The sequence below is a fragment of the Ascidiella aspersa genome, chromosome 4 (assembly GCF_963924565.1).
Source record: "Ascidiella aspersa chromosome 4, kaAscAspe10.2, whole genome shotgun sequence".
Classification (NCBI taxonomy): Eukaryota; Metazoa; Chordata; class Ascidiacea; order Phlebobranchia; family Ascidiidae; genus Ascidiella; species Ascidiella aspersa.
In genome coordinates this window covers 9,224,040-9,244,883 of record NC_139450.1, presented here as the reverse complement: position 1 = coordinate 9,244,883, position 20,844 = coordinate 9,224,040, and the positions used below count along the sequence as shown (strand labels likewise).

The 20,844-nt window shown below is 35.8% G+C and overlaps 4 protein-coding genes across 4 annotated transcripts; 1 reads left to right on the top strand and 3 right to left on the bottom strand.

Annotated features, from left to right (window-relative positions):
* Positions 1–5: 5 nt before the first annotated feature.
* Positions 6–1,427, bottom strand: LOC146147050 (WD repeat-containing protein 18-like). The gene has a single exon (XM_083386596.1). The coding sequence runs from the start codon at positions 1,402–1,404 to the stop codon at positions 115–117; it is 1,290 nt and encodes a 429-aa protein (XP_083242722.1). The 5' UTR covers positions 1,405–1,427; the 3' UTR covers positions 6–114.
* Positions 1,428–3,898: 2,471 nt separating this feature from the next.
* On the bottom strand, positions 3,899–12,294 carry LOC146147049 (dnaJ homolog subfamily C member 2-like). The gene is made up of 12 exons (XM_083386715.1): positions 12,170–12,294; positions 11,852–11,985; positions 10,530–10,629; positions 9,811–10,003; positions 9,132–9,326; positions 8,628–8,780; positions 8,149–8,359; positions 7,768–7,929; positions 6,752–6,933; positions 5,970–6,175; positions 4,567–4,709; positions 3,899–4,126 (listed from the first exon to the last, which is right to left on the bottom strand). Exons 1-12 carry the CDS (start codon positions 12,222–12,224, stop codon positions 4,067–4,069), a joined length of 1,794 nt encoding a protein of 597 aa, XP_083242841.1. The 5' UTR covers positions 12,225–12,294; the 3' UTR covers positions 3,899–4,066.
* Positions 12,295–13,128: 834 nt separating this feature from the next.
* Positions 13,129–16,134, top strand: LOC146147048 (tudor domain-containing protein 1-like). Its single transcript, XM_083387902.1, has one exon. It carries the CDS (start codon positions 13,129–13,131, stop codon positions 16,132–16,134), a length of 3,006 nt encoding a protein of 1,001 aa, XP_083244028.1.
* Positions 16,135–16,497: 363 nt separating this feature from the next.
* On the bottom strand, positions 16,498–20,833 carry LOC146147047 (leucine-rich repeat-containing protein 47-like). The gene is made up of 7 exons (XM_083386516.1): positions 19,905–20,833; positions 19,499–19,623; positions 19,074–19,193; positions 18,446–18,564; positions 18,092–18,230; positions 17,720–17,812; positions 16,498–16,965 (listed from the first exon to the last, which is right to left on the bottom strand). Exons 1-7 carry the CDS (start codon positions 20,797–20,799, stop codon positions 16,777–16,779), a joined length of 1,680 nt encoding a protein of 559 aa, XP_083242642.1. The 5' UTR covers positions 20,800–20,833; the 3' UTR covers positions 16,498–16,776.
* Positions 20,834–20,844: the final 11 nt, after the last annotated feature.

The window sequence follows — 20,844 nt, the reverse complement described above, 5'->3', positions numbered from 1 at the left end:
GACCCTGAAACACATTGTCAAAGTTACCAAGCTAAACAGAAATTAGGAAATTTTAGCATTACAAAACATAAAAATGAGTTGACAGTGCACTATAGTTAACAATTTAAAAAAAGTTTAGTATTCTATTTGTTGGGTTTTAGGCAAAGCCTGTTTTATAGCGAATTCGTACAGCTTTTGATTTTGTTCTTTCAATCTAGTAACTTCCTCATGAAGTGAAGATATTTTAACAGCAGGTTCCCCACTATTCTGGTGAGAACAATTCAACAAACTGTCCAAATCTTTGCAGGTTTGAGTTTCCTTAGGAAATCCAGCTAACACAGCAGCTGACAACATGTTGCTATCGTCAGTGTTAAGAACGTGGGCCAACTTTGGAAATGATAATGATGGCTTGTGGCCAGTGTGGCTCAGGCTACTGGGCTGAACAACAACAGATGTATTGCTGACAGAAGTTTGCTGCTGAGAGCCACTGCTGCATTTAATTACACGCAAACATTGGCCACTTTTAACATCCCACACTTTAACCGGTTCGTTCTGAGCACTTGAAATCAGAAGGCTACAGTCTAGATTGAATGTTAGTCCTGTAATTTGATGACTGTGCGCCTTAAGAATTAAATTTTCCTTTTCACTGACCTCTTCAGGAAATTCAATCTCAGTTTTATTTTTCCTAGCAACAGATATCAGATTCGCCATGTAAATAAAGCCGTTAGCACCACCGGCACACAATAACGTTTCTGCATTGTCAATAGCGATGCAGGAAATTCCTGTCTGGAACACGAGACATAAAATTGTTTTCCCAAGATAAATGTCATGTATTTTCACAGTTCTGTCATGAGAGCTGGAATAGATTCTCGGCTGGTTTTGACTAAAGGTACTTAAACAGATTCCTGTCACTGGCAATGTATGTGCAAGAAGTGAACACAGCGGCTTGTGACTTGTTTCGGTTGCGCTTAAAACTTCGGCAATGTCCCAAACCAACACAAGGCCACCTTCACTGCTTGACACAAGCATTGCACCATCATTTGTAAATTGCACATTTGAAACTTGCTGGTAGTGCTTGGACAGTATTGAAAGCAACTGGCCATTTGTGACATCCCATATTAGGACTTTATCATCGATTCCTGCAGCCAACAATGTCCCATCCTCACTGGAACACATAGCATTTACAACACCCGGCGTGACAATCTTTTTGGGTTGTTGACCACTTCGTGTGACCTCTAATATGTGCAGCACAGATTTTTTTTCAAGTGCATGAATGATGTAATCTTCTCCAATATGACACAAGGTTCGAGGGGCTGCAGTTGCACTTTTAAATGACACAATCGATTGTCCAGTAACCAGGTCAACAAAGTTTACAAAAGCACCTTTCACTGAATTATTATTTTCCACACATACAAGCAGCTCCATTATTATTAATTTGTTTGTCGATTATTTGCTATAGAAATAAATCAAAACTTTTTATTTAAGCAACATGATAAATTTTTTGCATAAAAAGGGTACACTATTATTTGCTTTAAGTTAGCCTATATTATTTCAGAATTGCATAAGGTCCCACTAAAAAATATTTTTTAACAGTTAAAGGCAATTGCTATTAATATGGACTACAGCCTATAGGTGGCCATGTTGTATTAGGAGTAACCAATGCCTTTTCTGATCAGATTTGTAAAATTACACCTTTAAACCCCATTTATATAATGGTTGCAAAATAATGGCATTGAGTATAAAATTTGTCATGTGCCATGCCCGTAGCACCTGTTAATAATTAACTCAAATTTCTAAGAACACAGCTGATTAAACCCATCAGTTATATCCGAAAAAGTTCTTCGCTGGACTGCACTTCATAGTGCATGTTTAACTGCAATGTTTCTTAAATTGTTTCATTTGTTTTTCGTAACAAATTTAAAAAGAACAATTTTACATAAAAAGTTTTTTTATACCAATAGTAAAAAATATGTAAACTAGTAGAACCAATGTAAAGCTAATTGTGAACCAACCTTTATTAAAACTGGCAGAAAATATATAATTAAAAAGGAAATGGGATATAAAATTAAACGGAAGTAATTCATTGTCTAGTGTTAGCCTTGTTAGGTAGATTTATATAGTTCTGACTTATTGATTTACACTTTAAAGTTTTAATGCACCATCTCAGTAATGTTTAAAATCGTTGCATCAACGGTTTAGGTTGAATTATTAACAGTAACCTACATTGTTGATCGGTATATTTTAGTCAACACTCGCTATCGTCTGTATGACTCAAGTCTATATAAACAAAAACTAACGTAACGACTCTAACAGCGATATAAGTAAACGAAATATACCCTATAATTGTCGGATATGGTTCGACGCTCGTAGGTGAACAGTTCATTTGCTTACATCCTTCGATCGCTTTTCAGCAGCTCTAACATACAGTACAACAGTAGGCCTACAAGCGAAACGGCTCTTCTATATGCGTCTGGCAGCGCCAACATGACATGTGCACAAAGGATCTGCTACCTTCCGATTATCGCCTTTTTCCCAACGCAGACTGCTAGAGTGATCGCCTCGATAATTACAGGATGCGCAAGCTTAACTGAGTAGTATTCTACTGGTCACCTCATACCTCATCAGTTAAACAAGGTGCAGTGCCCTGTCGCCGATGCACGCGGAGATAGGGTTACAACTTACAAGCAAATTAGTCCTTTATTTGCAAATAATGTTTTCTTTTACGAGAGCAGGGTTGGCGCCAACAAGTCAGAGACTTAGAGCCTCATTTCTTACTTGGTTAACCGCAGAGATACAGATTGTACATAAGAGTAATACACATCAACCTGTTTCTTTCTTACTAACACACATACCTTTTTGCTCCACTAGAATTGCCAATATATGTTGCGCACTAACAACATTTCGTACGGTAGCCTATGTTTAAGTAAATTTTATTCACACAAGCAGAACTTCTCAAAGAAATTCTGTTAACTTGAATCTATAAAAAGAAATAGGATAAGAGAAGGGTTGGATTTCATAATTTTGTTTGAGGGGCCATGGTAAAAATGTGACACCATGAAATAGGGCGACAAAAGCCTTCGCCACTTAGATGTTAGCAAACTGTCGTACGACGAGCATTTTAAATTTAGGTAATAATTTGTTTTTTTGCAAGAACTTTATTAAAACGTGACGCAATGAAATAAATAATAATGTTCAGTCATTTTAATGCTGATTGCAAAACCCCTGTAGAGCTGGCTGCTGGTAGCTTCTAACCAAACGTATTTAGTGCAAGGTACTACTCGCCAAATTGCATCTGTGGAATTTGCAAGTTGAGTGTGAATCTTTTAGTGGTTCACCAGTGCGTAGCACCACTATAGCTATAGTGAACAGTACAAGCCTGGCCAAGAATCCAACTAGGCATTGAGAATTAGGGAGGGGCAGCATCGCAATAACCGCCTGCATTTGCAATTCCAGTAAATCCACTAATTTCAGCATTGAAAACCACAGAAGCTGACAAACGGAAAAGTTAATAATAAACTAATTACCGTCACTTGATTATGATAAACCACAGAACTTGGGTTGCAAAAGGTCTAACATTGCCGCAATTAACATGCTAAACACCAGTTCTCAAATAAACGTTTAAAGATTTCCTTAACATCCGAAACCATTATGTAGCCTAAAAATCATTAGCTCAGGTAGGTAAATAAACTAAATAAAAGTCGCGTACACTGAACATTGTGTTTAAAACCGAAGAAACTAACTAAGACCGTTAAAACGTCCCAACTGCCAGGTGTTGCAAACCAAAATCAGTTCTTCGCATTTACTATATTTTAAAGATAGCTTTGGTTTACAAAACCACTTGAAAGAACGACAACAATTAATTTCTAGCAATACTTTTTGTCTGCCTACAGCACGGCTGCGTAGTGGATGGTTGGTTGGTTTATTTACTAGAAGGAAAAAAGGGGAACACCAAAACAATATATGATACGGACAAGGCACAGAACTGGGGTGCAGGTCGCGGTCCCTTTGACGTCTGTGTGTGCGGACAGCAGCCGGCTGGAGGGATACAAAGCAGACATTTCCTAGGTGGCCCATTCTCAGCATTCGCTCAGGGCTTCTTCGTTTGTTGACTGATGGCCTTTTTCGCTTTTACCATTCCGACGAGTTCCTGCCAAGAAAAGCGAAAGTCGAGTTTCATTTTTCTGGTTTTTGTCCCTGTGACGGGGGATTGGGGGAACACCGAAAAGGAGTGTCATCCTTTTACGCGAAGACCATTTACGTTCATACGTTCAAATACCCTCAAGTCAATGATTTAGTTCCAAATTTATCCATAATCTGATATTTACTTGCATGACAAGTGGACTATACTGTTGCTAATATTTGTATATTCGAATCTTTTTGTACTATCAAGTCACTATAGGTTTAAAAGTAAATACAGCCTTTTTGGAAAGAAGATTGCAAATGTAAAGATAACATATTTTGCCGCAAAAAATTGGTGGTTAATGGTTATAGATTAATTATAGTGTTACTATTAGGTATGAGCTATCATGAGAAAATCGAAAATGAAAACCAGGGGTATTGGATACTGTGTATAAAACAAAAATGAACCTTGTATCGCAGCATGCACTCCTTCTTAGTCCGACTCGTCACCGACTCTGCGATCTTATCCCACCGCTGAGGGGCGCTGGGGTAGGTCTTGAGAGCTTGTTCGAGACGTTTCTGCTCTTCGCTCGTCCACGGTTTTGGTCCGTCTTTAAACAACCATTAATTTATTGTGATTTATAATTTGTCTGCTTTGCAGCTTTGCTTTTGAATGCTTTGACTACTCATTTACCAAGGTAGGTGGTTCGCCAACAAGTGATCAATTGGACATACTCTACAATCATACATGGTCATATATTTCGTTCTAAGTGAACGCGAAGATTAGAGACAACACATTGGTTTCTTTTTTTTTAGAAAGCCTTGTCTTGTAAGTTGTAAGAAAGTGGTTCTACTCGATAGAAATCGCTTACACACGCGATGGAAATCGCTCAAAAACATACCGTGGCGCTGTAAATAAACTGTTGGTCATGAGTGAATTGAACTACTGGCAGATTTATTCAGGTATCGCTTACGCTATGGAGACCGTCAAAATTGAAGGGTCTTATGTCTCACTTGACATAAGCTGGATAACAATGGGCAGGACCCTAACTTGAATAAGCCGTTCTAAAAATAATGTGTTTATGCTTGACATGAGTTTGGGCTTGAGAAACCGATAGGCACACCCCAGGGTTCGCATGGACAGGTTATATCAAAAAGATAGGATTAGTAAGTATTAATGGTTAATTTATTATTATCGATAAAAGATTTTGCAAACGACGCTCGTCAAGCGGATCGATGATGAGATGGTAATTAAATACTTTAATTATGCCTATCTGCCAATACTAATCGCCACATCTGATGACAATAATGAATATGAATTATTTTGTGAATCTCCTTAATTTGGCCAAAGCGGCTATATTGTTCAACAAACTGTCCTATATTGCAAATCCAGCCGCCTCGGAAGTCAAAGATTAGCGAAGTTCGCTAAAGGATTAACACATATCTTTATTTTACTGGTTGTCGCTGACATAATCTGAAAACAACCTATAATCAGTGGCGTATCCAGTGGGGGTGGGGGGGGGGTAGGGTTCGGATCGTCACAATCACTATTTTATGACGTCATTACCGTCAGACGGAAAAACTGGGAATTCCCCAAGTTAAAAATTCGGGACCCCACACCTTTTAAAATTCTGGACACGCCCCTGCCTATAATTAAGCATGATTTAAAAAAATGAAAAGAATCTGTTTCAGGGCAATTTCACACTTGTTCCAATGTATGTATAAATGTAATGTATTCCATGTCTAAGTACCAAATAAAACTTTTTTCTCTTTTTAAAACTAAGAATAAAAAAATCGTAGGCCGAAAAGGCTACCTTATCCTTTCTTTGCATTAAAAAATGATTAACCCGGAGCAATTATCGATTGTTTACCGAATCGTTGCGTTATGTTGCCGTCAGCGGGCTCGGCCTTCTTCGTGTCGGTCAAGTGCTTCTCCTGGAACTTGGAAAAGGCCTTCTGGTTCGCTTCGGCCTTCAACTCCGACTCTTTAAGGTTCTTGGCCCGTGCCAAGCAGTCCTTTCCCGACCTCGACTTGTAACTAGCGTGCGTATTTACGTAATTCGCGACCGTTTCCCACCTGAAAAGCGAAATAATATTTTAACAGTCTTGGCCATAATTCCTGTTGAGGCCTTGTCCAAAAAGCTGGACAGAAATCGCGATGTTTAATCCCGGCCACACATTAGGTTGGTCGTTTTACTTTAAGACAAGGTTGAATGTTACATTTCGATACGTAGTTTTACAAGTATTGGCCTTGGGTTTGGTGCAAAGGTAATCTCTTTCTTAATTTTTTCGTTCAAAGTTTTTGAGCGAATACTGACTAACCACTTGGATCTTTGCTATTTAACAAAAATATACTTTGCAAAAATACCAAGCATGTATATTATATATGTTACTTCATGGAAAACTTTTTTATGGAAAAACGTAAAAAGGGTTAGGAACTTCACCATAGAAATATTAAACATGTAGATTTAGTTAATTCTATACAATTCAACATCACACTACAACAGGAACGTTTCGAATATTCGACGATGTTATTAGAATTGGCAAAAACGAAAATCCTAATCAAACATCACGCAAGGAAGCGAGGACATTTGCCAACTCACATTAAAAAAAGAAAATCAAGTTATTAGCAGTTAGTAGAAGGCCTAACAACCTATTGTTCGTTCCAGCCGGAAAGAGGTTGACCGACTTAATGAGAACCTGCAGGTCTTCGTAGGACCAGACTGGACCGTGCTTCTTATCGCCAGATGACGCGCTTCCGTTCTTCGTCTTGCTGGAGGCGCTCGCCAGGTGGCGCTGCTTCTCCTCGTCGACTTTTGCCTGGAGCTTGTCGAGCTGCCGGAATATGTGGGAGTTTTTGAAATTTGAGAATACAGTGTTTGTGTATTTTTTAACAAGAAAAAGTAACCCGCCGCAAGAAAAGCTTCATATTTTTTATTGTCACAAAATTAAACTAATGCTAATGTCGTTCTTGGCAAAACGATCAAAAAGGGCAAGAAAATTTGGTTGTGTATTTTAACTGCCATACGCCGGTTGCTCCCTTATAGCATTGGTTTTGCTATGGCATAAATGTTTACCAAAACGTAATTGATGTGACATTTTTATGCTTTCTCAGAATGAATGAGGTTATGAACAGGCTCGTTTGTCCGAGTTTAGTGTTGTTTAGGTTTTCAGAAACACATTTTTTTACATTTTTCAGAAATCTCTGGGAACAAATTATTCTGCACCAAAGATATGCCAACTACAGGAAAATTACCTACAGATGTGTATAACAAAATTAGATTTATTATATCTCATTTAAAACTCGAGGAGCACGACCGTCAATTCTTTGCTGCTTCAAACATAAAAAAAACTGTAAGGTGTTGCCCACACGTATTACAGGAAAATTACTTACAAATTAAGTTTTTACCGACAGGAAATCGCTTAGCTAAAAAGATATCTCAGTTAAGATTTAAGAAACACGACAGTCAATTTCTTGCTGCTTCCACACAATAAACTGTAAGTTGTGGCTCCGGGCACATTGCACAACCGTATCACAATTTACTTACGGTTACTTTAATTTACAAGGAAAGGAACTCTGACTAATGAGACAAAACTTTCAAAATGCCACCGTTTAAAGTAGTTTTTACACTTCGTTAAATGTATAAAAAAACATATGTTGAGTTTCACCTCTTTTTCAACAAGTTCCTGAGCGGCTTCTGTCGTATTTGTTGCGTCAATCGACTCGTTTAGTTTCTGTATCGTGAGAAGGTCGATCGCCACACAGAGATGGTTGATTTTGTCCATCAATTCAAGTTGCTCCGACTCAGATTCGCGAAAGTGGTTGTGCTTCTGTGATAAGAAATTAGTGGCCATCATTTGTTGTAAAGAGCTTAAGTCATGTATTGAAAAACGCGAAGGGTTAAAATTCAAAGAAAGGGAAATGCTGGTAATTTTTTTTCGTAACTTTACACCTCACCAGGGCATCAAAGAAAAAAGTTCATGCTACCAGGCAAATTCTGCGCATTTTTCAATGTAAAAATTGAAAGTCCAAGTACAAGCTTCTCTTACCTTACAAAACACTTTTAACCTCTGTCGCTCTTTTTTGATCAACTTTTTCTCTCTTTCTTTTTCTTTTTTAGCCTCCGCTTGCTTTTTCTTTGCCTCGTCCTCCAGTCTTTTCTTTTCATTATCTTTTTCCTGCTGGAGGCGTCTTTCTTCTGCCAGCTTCTCTTCGTTTGCCTTTCTAATGGCATCAGCGCGGGCTGCTTTCTCATCTTCCCTAAGTAGTATAAATATTGTTAAATCTTGTTTTCTAATAAGATAAAAATATGAAATGGCCATTGGCAAACAAGTGTAAAAAATTATATTATATACAGTATCAGTATATATATATATAAATTTTAATTGTAAAGTTACAACAGTAGAACAGTCTTTAGAAAATAAAAAAATTCAAAATAAGGTCAATTCTAAGAGGAAAAGCTGTGACACAAAAAACTAGTTTTTTTAAAACAAACTAAAAATGTATTAGGGTAACAAATATGGTCTACTTCTTTTTCTTCTCTTGTTCTTTGTAGCGTTTAATTCTTGGATCACATGCATACGCATTATCGACCAGTTGGCGAATCCGCTGGTTTTCTTCCTTTTTGCGAACAGCCCTTGCGGCACGATTCTGCTTTTCCATCCAGCGTCGCTCGTATGCACTAAAACAGGTAAAAAATAATGTGGATACTATACAAAAACTTTACTTTTATTGAGCTACAAAGAGTTTTGTACTAGTACTGCATTTTAAAATCAAACAAGCGAATATTTTTTTTCAATAAGATAAAACATTAGTTTTATTGACATCAATTAATGGCTTTAAAAACTTGTGGAAAAAAAGTGTTTCTATAAAAGTGTGTAACTTTGTTTGCTAAAATTATCATGTTTTTTTTGTATCACATGAACACAATATCATGGGTAGCAGAAAACTTTCCAAACTGAAATAAACAACTTAACAAAGCAATTAGGGTAAATTGTTTTACATTTAAACCAAAATATAGTAGATCATTTACTCTTCAGCTTTTTCTTTCTTCTCTTCGTCCAAATATGAATATTCCCTCCAAGAGTTAAAATTGTACCAAAAATCATAAAACGCATCTACTTCCTTAATGGAAGACCACTTGTCTCCCAATAGTGGAACATCTGGGATTAGCGACCATCTGATGTTGTGTTCAAATACGGGCGAAAATACATTATAGAAATTTTCTCTGTAAAACAAGATGTGAACTTTTTAAAAATTGCAAGCAAAGGGTAAATTTTACTGACCACATATTAAAGCAACCTAACAAGCAAACAAAGTTGGTTTCCTTGCATTCCTGTCAATATTAAATTGTGTTTATTGAGGACACCTAAAGTTCTATCAACTATCAATGTGACTTTACTGAAAACCTAAATCCCTTGAAATCAGCTTCAAAAGTGTGAAAATAAAAGCAAATAAATGACATTAAAATATGGGTTTCTGCCAAACCCATTTTGCAAAATTATGTTTTGCAAGAATTCTTCATTCTTAGAATGTAGTGTCAAAAAGCATTTTTCTTATTTTTTAACTTTTAAAAACTATTATACAAAAAACTTAAGGTAAAAGGACAAACACCTAAATAAATAATCGAGTAAAATTGTTAAGCATATCTAGAGTGGGACCAAACAAGTTGAGGGTTGTTGAAAAACTGCAGTTTATATTTACTTGCTCACCTAGATTCACTGTTGATGGGTGGAACATCATCATCAAAATTGGGATCTATGCTGTCATATGCTCTTTTTGTTTCTAGTGATCCAAGTTGCTCATATGCTCTTGTAATGCAGGTAAAGTAGTCATCACACTCATCAATAGCTTCTCCATTTCTTCTTCTTTTGTCAGGGTGATGCTTCAAAACTGCTTTTCTGTCTGGTGTGTTGCAACAATGTTAATCAGCAACAGAAATAAATTCTGTTAGAAACGAACTTTAAAAAATAAGGTAATTCAAACTTTGGAGCATAATTGTTGGAGGTTGTAGTAACACATAATAAGAATATCAAAGCCCATACAGTAGGTATTCTTTTGAACTTTTCAAATAACTCTTTATTCATTTTTAATATATTCCGGCTTATTTTGTCATAGGTAAGAATTATTCAAAATGTTCAAAATGATACCTACTTCTGTACTGGCTTTGATATTTTTATTACGTAATTCAAACTAATTTTGCAAATTTCTAGACATGAGTTATAAACAGACGTTTGTTTTCTTTACAAATAATACCCTTGCTTATTTATTACTTAGCTTGAGGTTATACTAAATATATATTAAACCAGTTTAATGAAATGAGATTTTTCCAGTTTCCAGATTTAAAGTTTAAATGGAATATATTTGATAAATAGGTATATTAAAATGGGATGTACATAGCCTGTGTTTCATAAAATAATATGGTACTTACATGCCAAGCGTATCTGTTCAAGAGTTGCTCTGTGTCGCAGTTTGGGCAAACTAAGAACTGCATAGTGATCCTGATCCTTCCAATGATCAGGGTCTAGCGACTGTTAAAAACAAATGTTGTTAAAACCAGGGCTGTAGAGTTGAAGTCGGACTAGGTAGGGTCGATTTGTTTTGCTGGAGCCGGAATCGAGTAAGACTTCAAAAAACTACCAGAGTTGCGAGTCCAAAATGTGCATTACTTAATTTTAAAACTGATAAGGCAGCAAACTTTAAAAGTGTAAAAGTGTTAAGCAAATGGTGGAACATTTTTTAATCTTGTATTGTGGGTGGATATATTATATGACAACCCAATAAGCGAGAACTTTGCTTATCCACCTAATTTCAGTTTCGTAAATGGGTGAAAATCAGGCCATAGAGTCAGAGTCTAACTCGACTAAATTATACATTTGGGACGTAGTTGGATTTTTCTAACAAAAAATAGTTTTATTTAAGCTATGTGCAAATAATAATTCGATTAATTTGAGGTACCAGTACATAAAAACTGTGTAAATTGATATATGTTTATTTCGTTTAACTGTTTAATTTCACATTATTTATAGAACTATCTTTTGGTAACTTTGATAGAATTTACTAGTTAATGAATTTCCATGACATCAAAGAAAAGAAATATATGCAATTCTAAATGATTATTAAAAGGGTTAGCAAGAAAGCAGGTTGGCATAGGCCAGGTTGGAAACTTTGGATTTTGCGCTGGGGAGACGATTTTGCAGATTAAAATTGCGCGGTTGTAATAACATTTCTGCCCGAATTTGCACAGCTGTAGTAACGTTATTTGTAAAATTTGCACGGCTGAAAATGGGAGTACTATACTAAAAATCGTTAGCGCGACGTTAGTTTTTGCGCGTTTAAATGAATTTTTGCGGCTGACTGCATTGTACGTTGGTTTTACATGAAATGCGCCGCTGTGACAGCGGCTGAGCGGTAAACTGCGCGGGGGATAAATCCACGCCATACTTTACAACCTTGGGCATAGGTATGTTAGCCCTGAACAAATATTATGCAGCACTAAATTCTGCTCAAAACCTCCCAACCGTTATGCACTTTTATGTAATTTGTACCATTTAGACCTGTTTTTCAGCTGAGGTGAAAAAAGACAATTATGGTAAAACATCCATCAATGTATAACAGGTTGAATCACAGGTGGTCTCCTAATAACAATTCAAGCCCTTTTAGATGTTACAAATGTATTGTTATAACATTGGGCAAATAAAGTGTTTTTTCAAGTAAATCATTTACAACTGTTAGAAAACAAAAGTTACATACCTTTAACTCAGGATATTCCACCAAAACTAATTCTTCATTTGGAATCGGGCCCAATTCCTTCTGTTTCAGAACAGTCCGTCTAATTCGAACTCGATTTATGTTTTGATAGTTGCTGATAAAATTTCCCACTGGGCCTAGGATTTATTAAAAACATAAACAAACTTTAAATATTTAAAAAAAATAAACATTTGCCTAACAATAAGAACACAATAATGTTCTTGTAATTAACCAAGGTTGTAAGATTGGAAAAATATTAAACCTTCTAAAACAAAATATTTTAAATGAAAAAACAAACTTGCACTAAATTTGCGTAATTACCTGGAAAACTGTGAACTACCGATACAGTCAGGACTCTGTATCGCGATTTAGACATCACCACAATCCACAAAGAGGTATAGTTCAATCAAGATGACATTAGATATGCTGTGTGTTTTAAATAAATCCTAAGATCATTTGAGAAATACAAAATATATTTTAAACTGAATTTAATGACAGTGTCATTATTTTGTTTGCTATTGATTCTGATCTCATAAGCAGGTAACCAATAAAAAACAACAACAATATTGTTAACAGTCCATAACTATAAGTGCTATTTCACAAAACGCACGCCTACATCGCTTGATCTAGTTAATTTAACCAACCGTGACGTAATAAAACGGTTAATAAAATATGGAATGCAACGGAAATGGTTTATTAGGACAAAAAAAAATTAATGGCCAGGTATAAAAAAATTTTATCCCCAAATTAATTTAAACAGTCGAAGTAAACGTGTAAACGTGTTTAATATTTTTGAAAAGCGATTACCATGAACATGGCGCGGTAAACTTTGCTTCAGGCGTGCTTTGTGCGATAGATGACGATAAGTAAAAAAGAAGGCTAGTCCGTTTTGGAGAAATCATTTATACTATTATTCTTGTATGTAGGTTACCACAACTTTGATACCAAACCTTATGTTTAACGCAGCTGTAAGACAATCGTTGCTACTGTCCATTGGTAGATAACTTTTCGTGTGCAGATAAAATACAGATGTCCCCGCTATTAAGATTGGAAACAGAAGCTAATCACGTATAGATAAGTAGTGGAAGTATTTATTTGTCCTTGGTTTATCTAACTTAATAGGGTTATATGGAACCTTTTAAAAGGATATTTGCTTGCCAAGGATATGTTAAAACTGAGAAAAATACTTTGGTAAGTACACAAATCAGTGTTGCGGCATATTAAACTCGTTTCCTCTTTGTTAGACTTTTTAATAATTAAAAAGTAAGTTAAACATAATAATGTCAAGCTCTCTTGAATCGTGGAACCCACAAAAGATGGATTACCAGAACACAGGGTTCAACCCTGATGTGGGAAAAAGTGGGCCACACAAATCCAATCCATCTGGAAAGTCTGTCTTCAGCTTGTATGTAACTAACATTCCACCAGAGCTAACAAACAATGCCCTAGGAAATCTTTTTGGCACCTACGGCAGGGTACTTTGTTCTAAAATCCTGCAAGGGAAATCAACGGCACTTGGTGGCAAAGCTGGGTTTATAGAGTTTGGAACCATAAGGGAATGCGAATGTGCCATTCGAAATTTGAATGGTACAAACCTTGGTAAATATATTCTAAAAGTGGAAAAAGCTAGACCCAAACCAACGCCGAATGATGATGAAAACTACCTATCTTTGCTAAGGAAATTGGAAAAGGGTCCTTTAATAGAAAAGGATTTAAAAAATCTAATTAAAAAAGCTGATGCAGAATGTTACAAAAATCCACTGAATGGAAACTCAACGCAGGCAAGTGATATTGCGTCGAACCATTCTTCTTTTGATGATCATCGGGGCCAAGGGGATGCCAGGGCAAAATCACAAATTAAAAAGGATATGAGTGGTCCATGTGTTGTTTGTCATCAAATGACAATGACAATGTGTAGTTCCTGCACAAACTGCTTTTACTGCAGTCGCTCATGCCAAGAGAAGGATTGGAAACAACACATGGTTACTTGCAAGCTCACCAATTCTCAAAAAGAACCAAAGAAAATTGACAAAGACAACAATGATCCTATGATGATTGGTGGTAATAAGGTTTCAGGAAGTGTGCCTAAAAATCAAAAGCCAACTTTTGTTCAAAAAACTGACGGTAAGGAAAATGCAACCTTACAACAAAATTTGAACAACAATTGCATCAAGCTAGCTTCTACATTTAGCAAGCAGTTGGGTTCCTTGGATCACATTGAATGCGGGAAAGTTCTTGATCTTATTGTAATCGACATAGATTCAGAGGAAAGCCTATTAGTTTGCCAGTCACCTAGATCAGATGAAATGGGGGCACTGGATGCCTTTCAGGTGAAGCTAAATAAGCATTATCTTTCATCAGCGTTAAAAGCAATAAGTACAGTAGAAGTTGGACAATTCTGTGCCGCTGTATATGTTGCAGATGGCCAATGGTATAGAGCAAGAATTGAAAAAATCTTAGAAGACCAGATTGCAATTAGATTTGTTGATTACGGCAACAAGGAGTTTGTTCAGCGTAATGCCCTTTTTGAGCTAATGGACACGTTCTATGAAAAACCTGCATTTTCATTGGGCATAAAGTTAACAGGAATTAAAGAAAATGAGAAGTGGTCTGTAAATGCTTTAGAACTAATACTGCAAACTCTAAAGAAATGCAGTCGCACAGTTCGAGCACTTGTGTGCGAGATCTCAGATGATGTCATTTTTGCTGAAATAAAAGCTGGTGGAGTTAACATTAACAATGAAATTTTACAAAAAAATTTTGCCCCACCAGCCCACAGTTCTAAATCTGAGTTAGCGTCTCCAGTTAAGAAAAATGAGTGTGTAAGTCCTGAAGCGTCTCCTGTAAAAAGAATTGAGTGTAGAAGTCCTAAAGCGTCTCCTGTTAAAAAAATTGAGTGTGTAAGTCCGAAATCTACAACGACGTCTCTTTTGAAGAAAAATGATTGCGCAAGTCTCAAGTCTACTATGGCTTCTCCTACAAAGGAAGATGAATGTGATATAATCAAGGGACATGCAACCAGTGAGACTAAACTTTCACCGGTCTTGAAAAATGTTCCACCAGAACCGAAACGGCCTATTTTAAAGGAAGAAGAATTGGCAAAATCGAATGAAGAACCCCTTACTTTGGTGCCTTTGGAAATACCAGACAATATCTTTGATGTATTAGCAACACATGCTAATTCACCAGATTCAATATATTTTCAAGTAATTCAGGAAGATCTTGTGAAACTAAATGAGCAGCTAGCAGAGCTAACAAGCCATTTTACTGGATCTGAATCTACCGTCATTCCTAAAGTCGGCATGATATGTACTACAATGTATGATGATGACAAGGTTTGGTATAGAGCTAAAGTTTTAAAAATTGTGGACGATGCAAGTGTGGAAGTTCAGTTTGTTGATTTTGGCAACATTGAAAAGGTTTTAAACAAGTTTGTTCAACATTTGCCTGATGAATTTTACTCCCTTCCAATGCAAGCTTTTGAAGCTTCCTTAAATGGGTGCTTTCCTATAGGAATTCAGTGGTCTGACGAAAGCATTGCTTGTGCAAAACAACTTCTAAACAACACATTCAAAGCAAAGGTAATAAAATCCTCAGCATGTCAAGACGCAAAGTATCAAATACAACTTCATACTGAGAATGATGAATCTATTAATGATCACTTGATCACTTCAAAGTTAGCAGCAAATAAACCCTATGTCGAACCAAAAAAGAGGGAAATGTGTGATAAGTTAAAACAAATTGAACCTCCAATCGATAAGACTATAAATGTAATTATTTCTGAGGTGAACCAACCAGGTGAATTTTATTGCCAACTGCTTACAAATGATCTTATTGAGTTAACTGAGCTGTTGGGTGATCTCACTCAACATTGCAGCATTAGCCAAAGGGAAGAATTTGAATGTGTCCCTGGAACTGCATGTGCTGCTCTCTTTAAGGACGGGTCATGGTATCGGGCAGTAATTGAACAAGTGGACACCGATCAAGTCTTTGTTAAATATGTTGATTATGGAAACTGTGCTTTGATCAACAAATCTGAAATACGACAACTTCCAATGGTTTTCGGACAACTGCCTGCTCAAGCCCTTAAGTGTTCTCTTGCTGATGCGAAACCTGGAATTGAAAAGAGCTGGCAAGAAGATTTTATAGTTGCTGTTCAACAGTGTATGGAGAAGCCATTGGATGCCAAGGTTGTAGCTTCATCAAAGAATGGAAGTTACTGCATTAAAGTCCCATTCCTGTTGAATCATCTCATTCAACAGAAAGTGGGCGAATATACATTTTAAGTAATTACTTTATCATGTAGACTCAAGTTAAATTGTGTTCCCAAACAACTGTATTGGGCAAATTTAAGTGACCTATGTAAATGAACCACAAGTTTTCTGTGTTAACTTTTAATAATGGTAACATTTAAATTTTTAGCTCATCAAAGTTGTCTTATATGTAAAGACATTTTGAAATTGTATTCTGTATTTGCAAGTTCCTTAGTTTTAGCAGTAGCATAGTTTTTGCCAGTTGACAAACAATTCTTGCCATTATCTGTCACAAGAACTGCAAGTGATACTAGCAGAAAAATAAATTAAATATATATAGCTTTAAATTATAGTGCCTAAGCGGCAATTTAAAATAGCCTTAAAGTTTTTAAACTGTTATTCTTCCTATTATGTGTAAAAGTCAATAAGGTTCGTAGTTTTCTTTTCCACATGCTTCAGGTTGTCAAGAATAATGCCTTCAGTGATAATAATTTAACCATAACTTGATAAATTTCATTATGGTTGCCTTTTAAGTTTTGTGCAGTAAAATTTCTTGCGATATTTGTTCTTAGCATTGCCAACATCATGCTTCCTTTTCGTTCATTAAACACTTTCTTTTTAAACACCAGTACAGCTTTCGCTTGTCTTTTATTGCAGCATCAGATAACAAATCAATTAGCGAGGTCTGCGAATTTTAATCTCCTTAGTATCCAAATTGAGGTCAGTACGAGATGGGTAAACCACCCGCATTTTTCCTTCATCATCTTCAATTTTAACTTGCTGAATGACAAGGCTGCGGGGTCCTTGATCTACTGTGTTATCTTCGTCACTAGAATCATCGAAAAAGTCTTTCTCTGCACCTGTCTATAAAGTAGAATAAGTATTTATAAACAAATCATCATACAGGTAACATGAAAACAATTAACTAGTAAACACATGTTAAACTGAATCATCTTATTCAGTGGTTGTCGACCTTTTTTATTGTTGCACCCCCCATTCCCCAATTTTGGTGTTACCTTGTTTACAAAATATTCACATACCTAGACTGTTTTGAATGGTCGGATTTATGCCATAAGCATGCACATGTTTATGTGCATCATACAGATTTTTTATCTAAAAGAAAAATGTAATGTGCACTTAGGTCAAAGTGATAGTATATCAACTTTCTGTAAACTAGTTTTCCCAAGTCTAAACCTAAATGTATATTAATATAGTAAAAAGGCATTTTATAGCATAGATAAACAGTAAAAGTTACCCCCCTTTCGAAATATTTTTATCCATATTTTATATATGATAACAGGCTAGCAAGACAGGGACTCAAAAGTAACTTTTTTGTGTATATCTATAATTGACATCACAGCCTTTGCAGTCAATGCCCTCACAACACGTTTGTTAAAATCAGCTTGTGTCATGTAAGAGCAATTTGTTGTGTGCCCAATGCAAAAAGCCTCCTAAATTACCTAGTTTAGTCATTTTTGCTAACAGTCCACATCACTAAATTTTTTGTTGTCTTAGTAATAGTTAATTGAAAAATGCGAATTGCTTTTCGTGAGGGGGGGGGGACTGAAAAAAGGTTAACAACCACTGGTATAGAAGAACAAATCTGTAAATTCCTCACCTGTCTCTGTGATGTAAAACCAAGTTCAACCATTTTTTTTAACATTTCATCCATCACAGCTTTGCAGGAGTTCAAGGATTTCATCCCAGTTACCTGTCAAATTAAGTGAGAGAATAACAGAATGTATAAACAATACATTGTATATACCATAGATATATCACTACTTTTTTGTACCCAAAAACTTTACTTGTCAATGCAAAAGTAAATTTCGACCTAAATGCTCTTATTAAATTATCACATTAACATAAAACCCATTTAAAAAAATATTTGGGTTTAATAAAGCTAAAAAACAGCACAATACTAGCAAACCTTAATAACAAACAAAAATCTGTAATGACATAAAATTGAAATTGGTATTCTATTAGGACTTGCCTCTACAAATATATCAGAGCTATCTGCAGATATCTTTGTTTGATCACAATTAGTTAGAGGAGGGAGCGAAATGACACAATTATCCGAACTTCTCCTAATCAGAGCAAATTTTTCTTCGCCTTTCAGGAGATTCAGATATCTTCAAAAAATGGAAAATATTATACGTTGGTGATAACAACAATCAAGAACTTTAATTCTGTTTACAATTAATGTAATACCCATAAATGCCACAAGCCTGGACCTATCTAACCATAACTCAAATAGAATTGTAAAGATTGAAGCAGGAGTTTATTATTAATGAAAAAATTAGCGATAATGTACTTAACATAAAAATATTGATTTGGTGAAACATACTTGTGAATGCCTGAAACTTGGTTGCGTTTCTTTTCTTTTCTGGAGTCTTCTGCTTCTTTGCATAACTTTTGGTAAAGATCCAAAGCTGTAACTTCTCCTTTTCTACCTAGAGGTCGGATCTAAAAATAAAGTTAATAGTATTTTTATATAAGTTAAAAAGGGGTTGTTATAAATTATTTGTGCACATGGGCAATAGTTGTATTTAGCACAGTGGCGTATCCAGAGGGGGGGTATGGGGGTTCGGACCCCTTTCTCGCTTATAACGTCGAGTTAGGCGGTGCTGACTGCTGATGTTTCTCGCAGTTTGCCATTTCATATACTTTTCAACTATTACCAATCTCTATTTTATGACGTCATTAACGTCAGACGAAAAAGCGAGGAATTCCCAAAATTGAAAAATCGGGACTTCCCCCTTTTTAAATGTCTGGATACGCCCCTGATTTAGTAGTCAGTGAATTAATGACATATGATTTTGAGATATGCAGCAAGTTTTTCTATCGATTCCAGAATACTGCATTCAAATATCACCTTCTGTTGCAATTTACATATTATAAAAGTGATGAATGATAAAGTAAGTTTACTTAGGATTGTACACTAACTTGTCAACATTACAATTGGGAAAAAGTACCTTAAACTGTGCTGGATGTTGTGCATCATAAATTAGGTAGCTGCCGGCTAAACTCTTCATGTCATGTGTTGCAATAGTCGCTATAGTGCGCTTTCCACATATTTCATCATGAAGTCTGGTCTGTACAATACAAATAAAAATTGCACCCTAAGATGAATTAGCCAATTGTCTTATGCATATTTTTTTGTGGAACATCTGACGCTATTCACTTACAACACCATCCATTTAAAAATGTTACAACTTTAGTTTTGTCACCTTGACTAGATTTTTATAGCTTTAAGAATATATTATTTTAGGGGTTTGTGCAAATTATAATAATGCTACAAGACAAAAGCAAAAAACAATAGTGTGCCTACAAGGCAGGTGATTAAAAAAAAGTAGAATTGTAATAGATCTTTGACTGTTTATATTCCTATTTTTTTTACCTGAAGGGTGATAAAACTTTTAAACTTATCTCCTTCATCAAGATTGAGTCCTTTAATAATGCAGCATACAATAAATGGCCTTACTTCTTTGGCTTCACTGTGAACAGTCACACGAAATGAATCATCTGTATTGACAAATTGTCTACATAATTAAGACATTAATAGAAAAATGCAACAAAAAGGGTTTGTTTAATTCACATGCAGCAAGTTAGGCAAAAAAAATAAATTTACCAATATTAAATAAAAAACAGAAAGCATGTAACAATAATATTGTGTAGAACATTATTTTATTACAGAGGGATTATTATATTGTAATTAATTATATGCCTGAACATCTGCGTATCGCATAAATGCATGCCTAGCTACAAATGATATTTTTGTGATACCTATCAAACATTTTATATACCTGTAACCTTTAGCACATCCAGAAAGTATTTTACTAAGGCCTCATCTGCAACAGCGTGACTTTCAAGAGCTTTTTGATCCTTAAGCTTTTTTCTTCCACCTTTTCCCTTTGTTTTGCCATTGGTTTCACTGCTACTTTGTTTTGCCCTTCCCTTTGTTCTAATGTAGTCCATGATTGACTTTTGGGTGTTTTGCTGGTCAATTAATTTTTTCATTCGCTTGTCTTTCAAGGGGTTCTTGGTAAAGTCAACCTGCTTCAATTTTAAACAACCAGCAATGGCCCGGCTAAGTTCAGTTAGCTTGTTGTTTGACATGTCGAACACCTTAAGCATTTTAATAGACTCCACAGAGTCTGGAATGTCTGTGATCTCATTGTGGGAAGCATAAATTTCAGCTAGACGTTCACAAACTGGAGCCTCAAGTAGTTCTTGAGGAAACTCTAGGAATTTATTCTTTGAAATATGTAAAACTGCAAGACATGACAAATTAGAAACCCCAGTTGGCAGCTCCGAGATTTGGTTGTGCGACACATTGAGGGTGTGCAGGTTAACAAGCTTTCCAAGGTCAACTGGCAGTTCTTCGATTAAATTCTCTGACATGTCCAAAAATTTTAAAGTGGTAATAGTTGTGAGAGCATTAGGAACACAAGTCAGGCTGTTTTGTCTGCAGAAAAACTGGGTGAGATTTTTTAGCTTGCATATGTCACTACTTAACTCCCTTACTCCAAGAGAATTTATTTCAAGAAAGTTTAAGAGTTCTAGACTGTACATTGAATTTGGGAGAAGTCCAGCTAAATGATCAACTCGCATTCTTAATTCATCATCTGAACCTTTGAGAACAAGTTCTCTTCTCTTTTCCTCAGCAGCTTGAGTTATTTCAGGCCAGTTTTCAGTCATAGTGTCAATTTGAAATATTAACCCTAGTTTTTTATCTACAGGAAA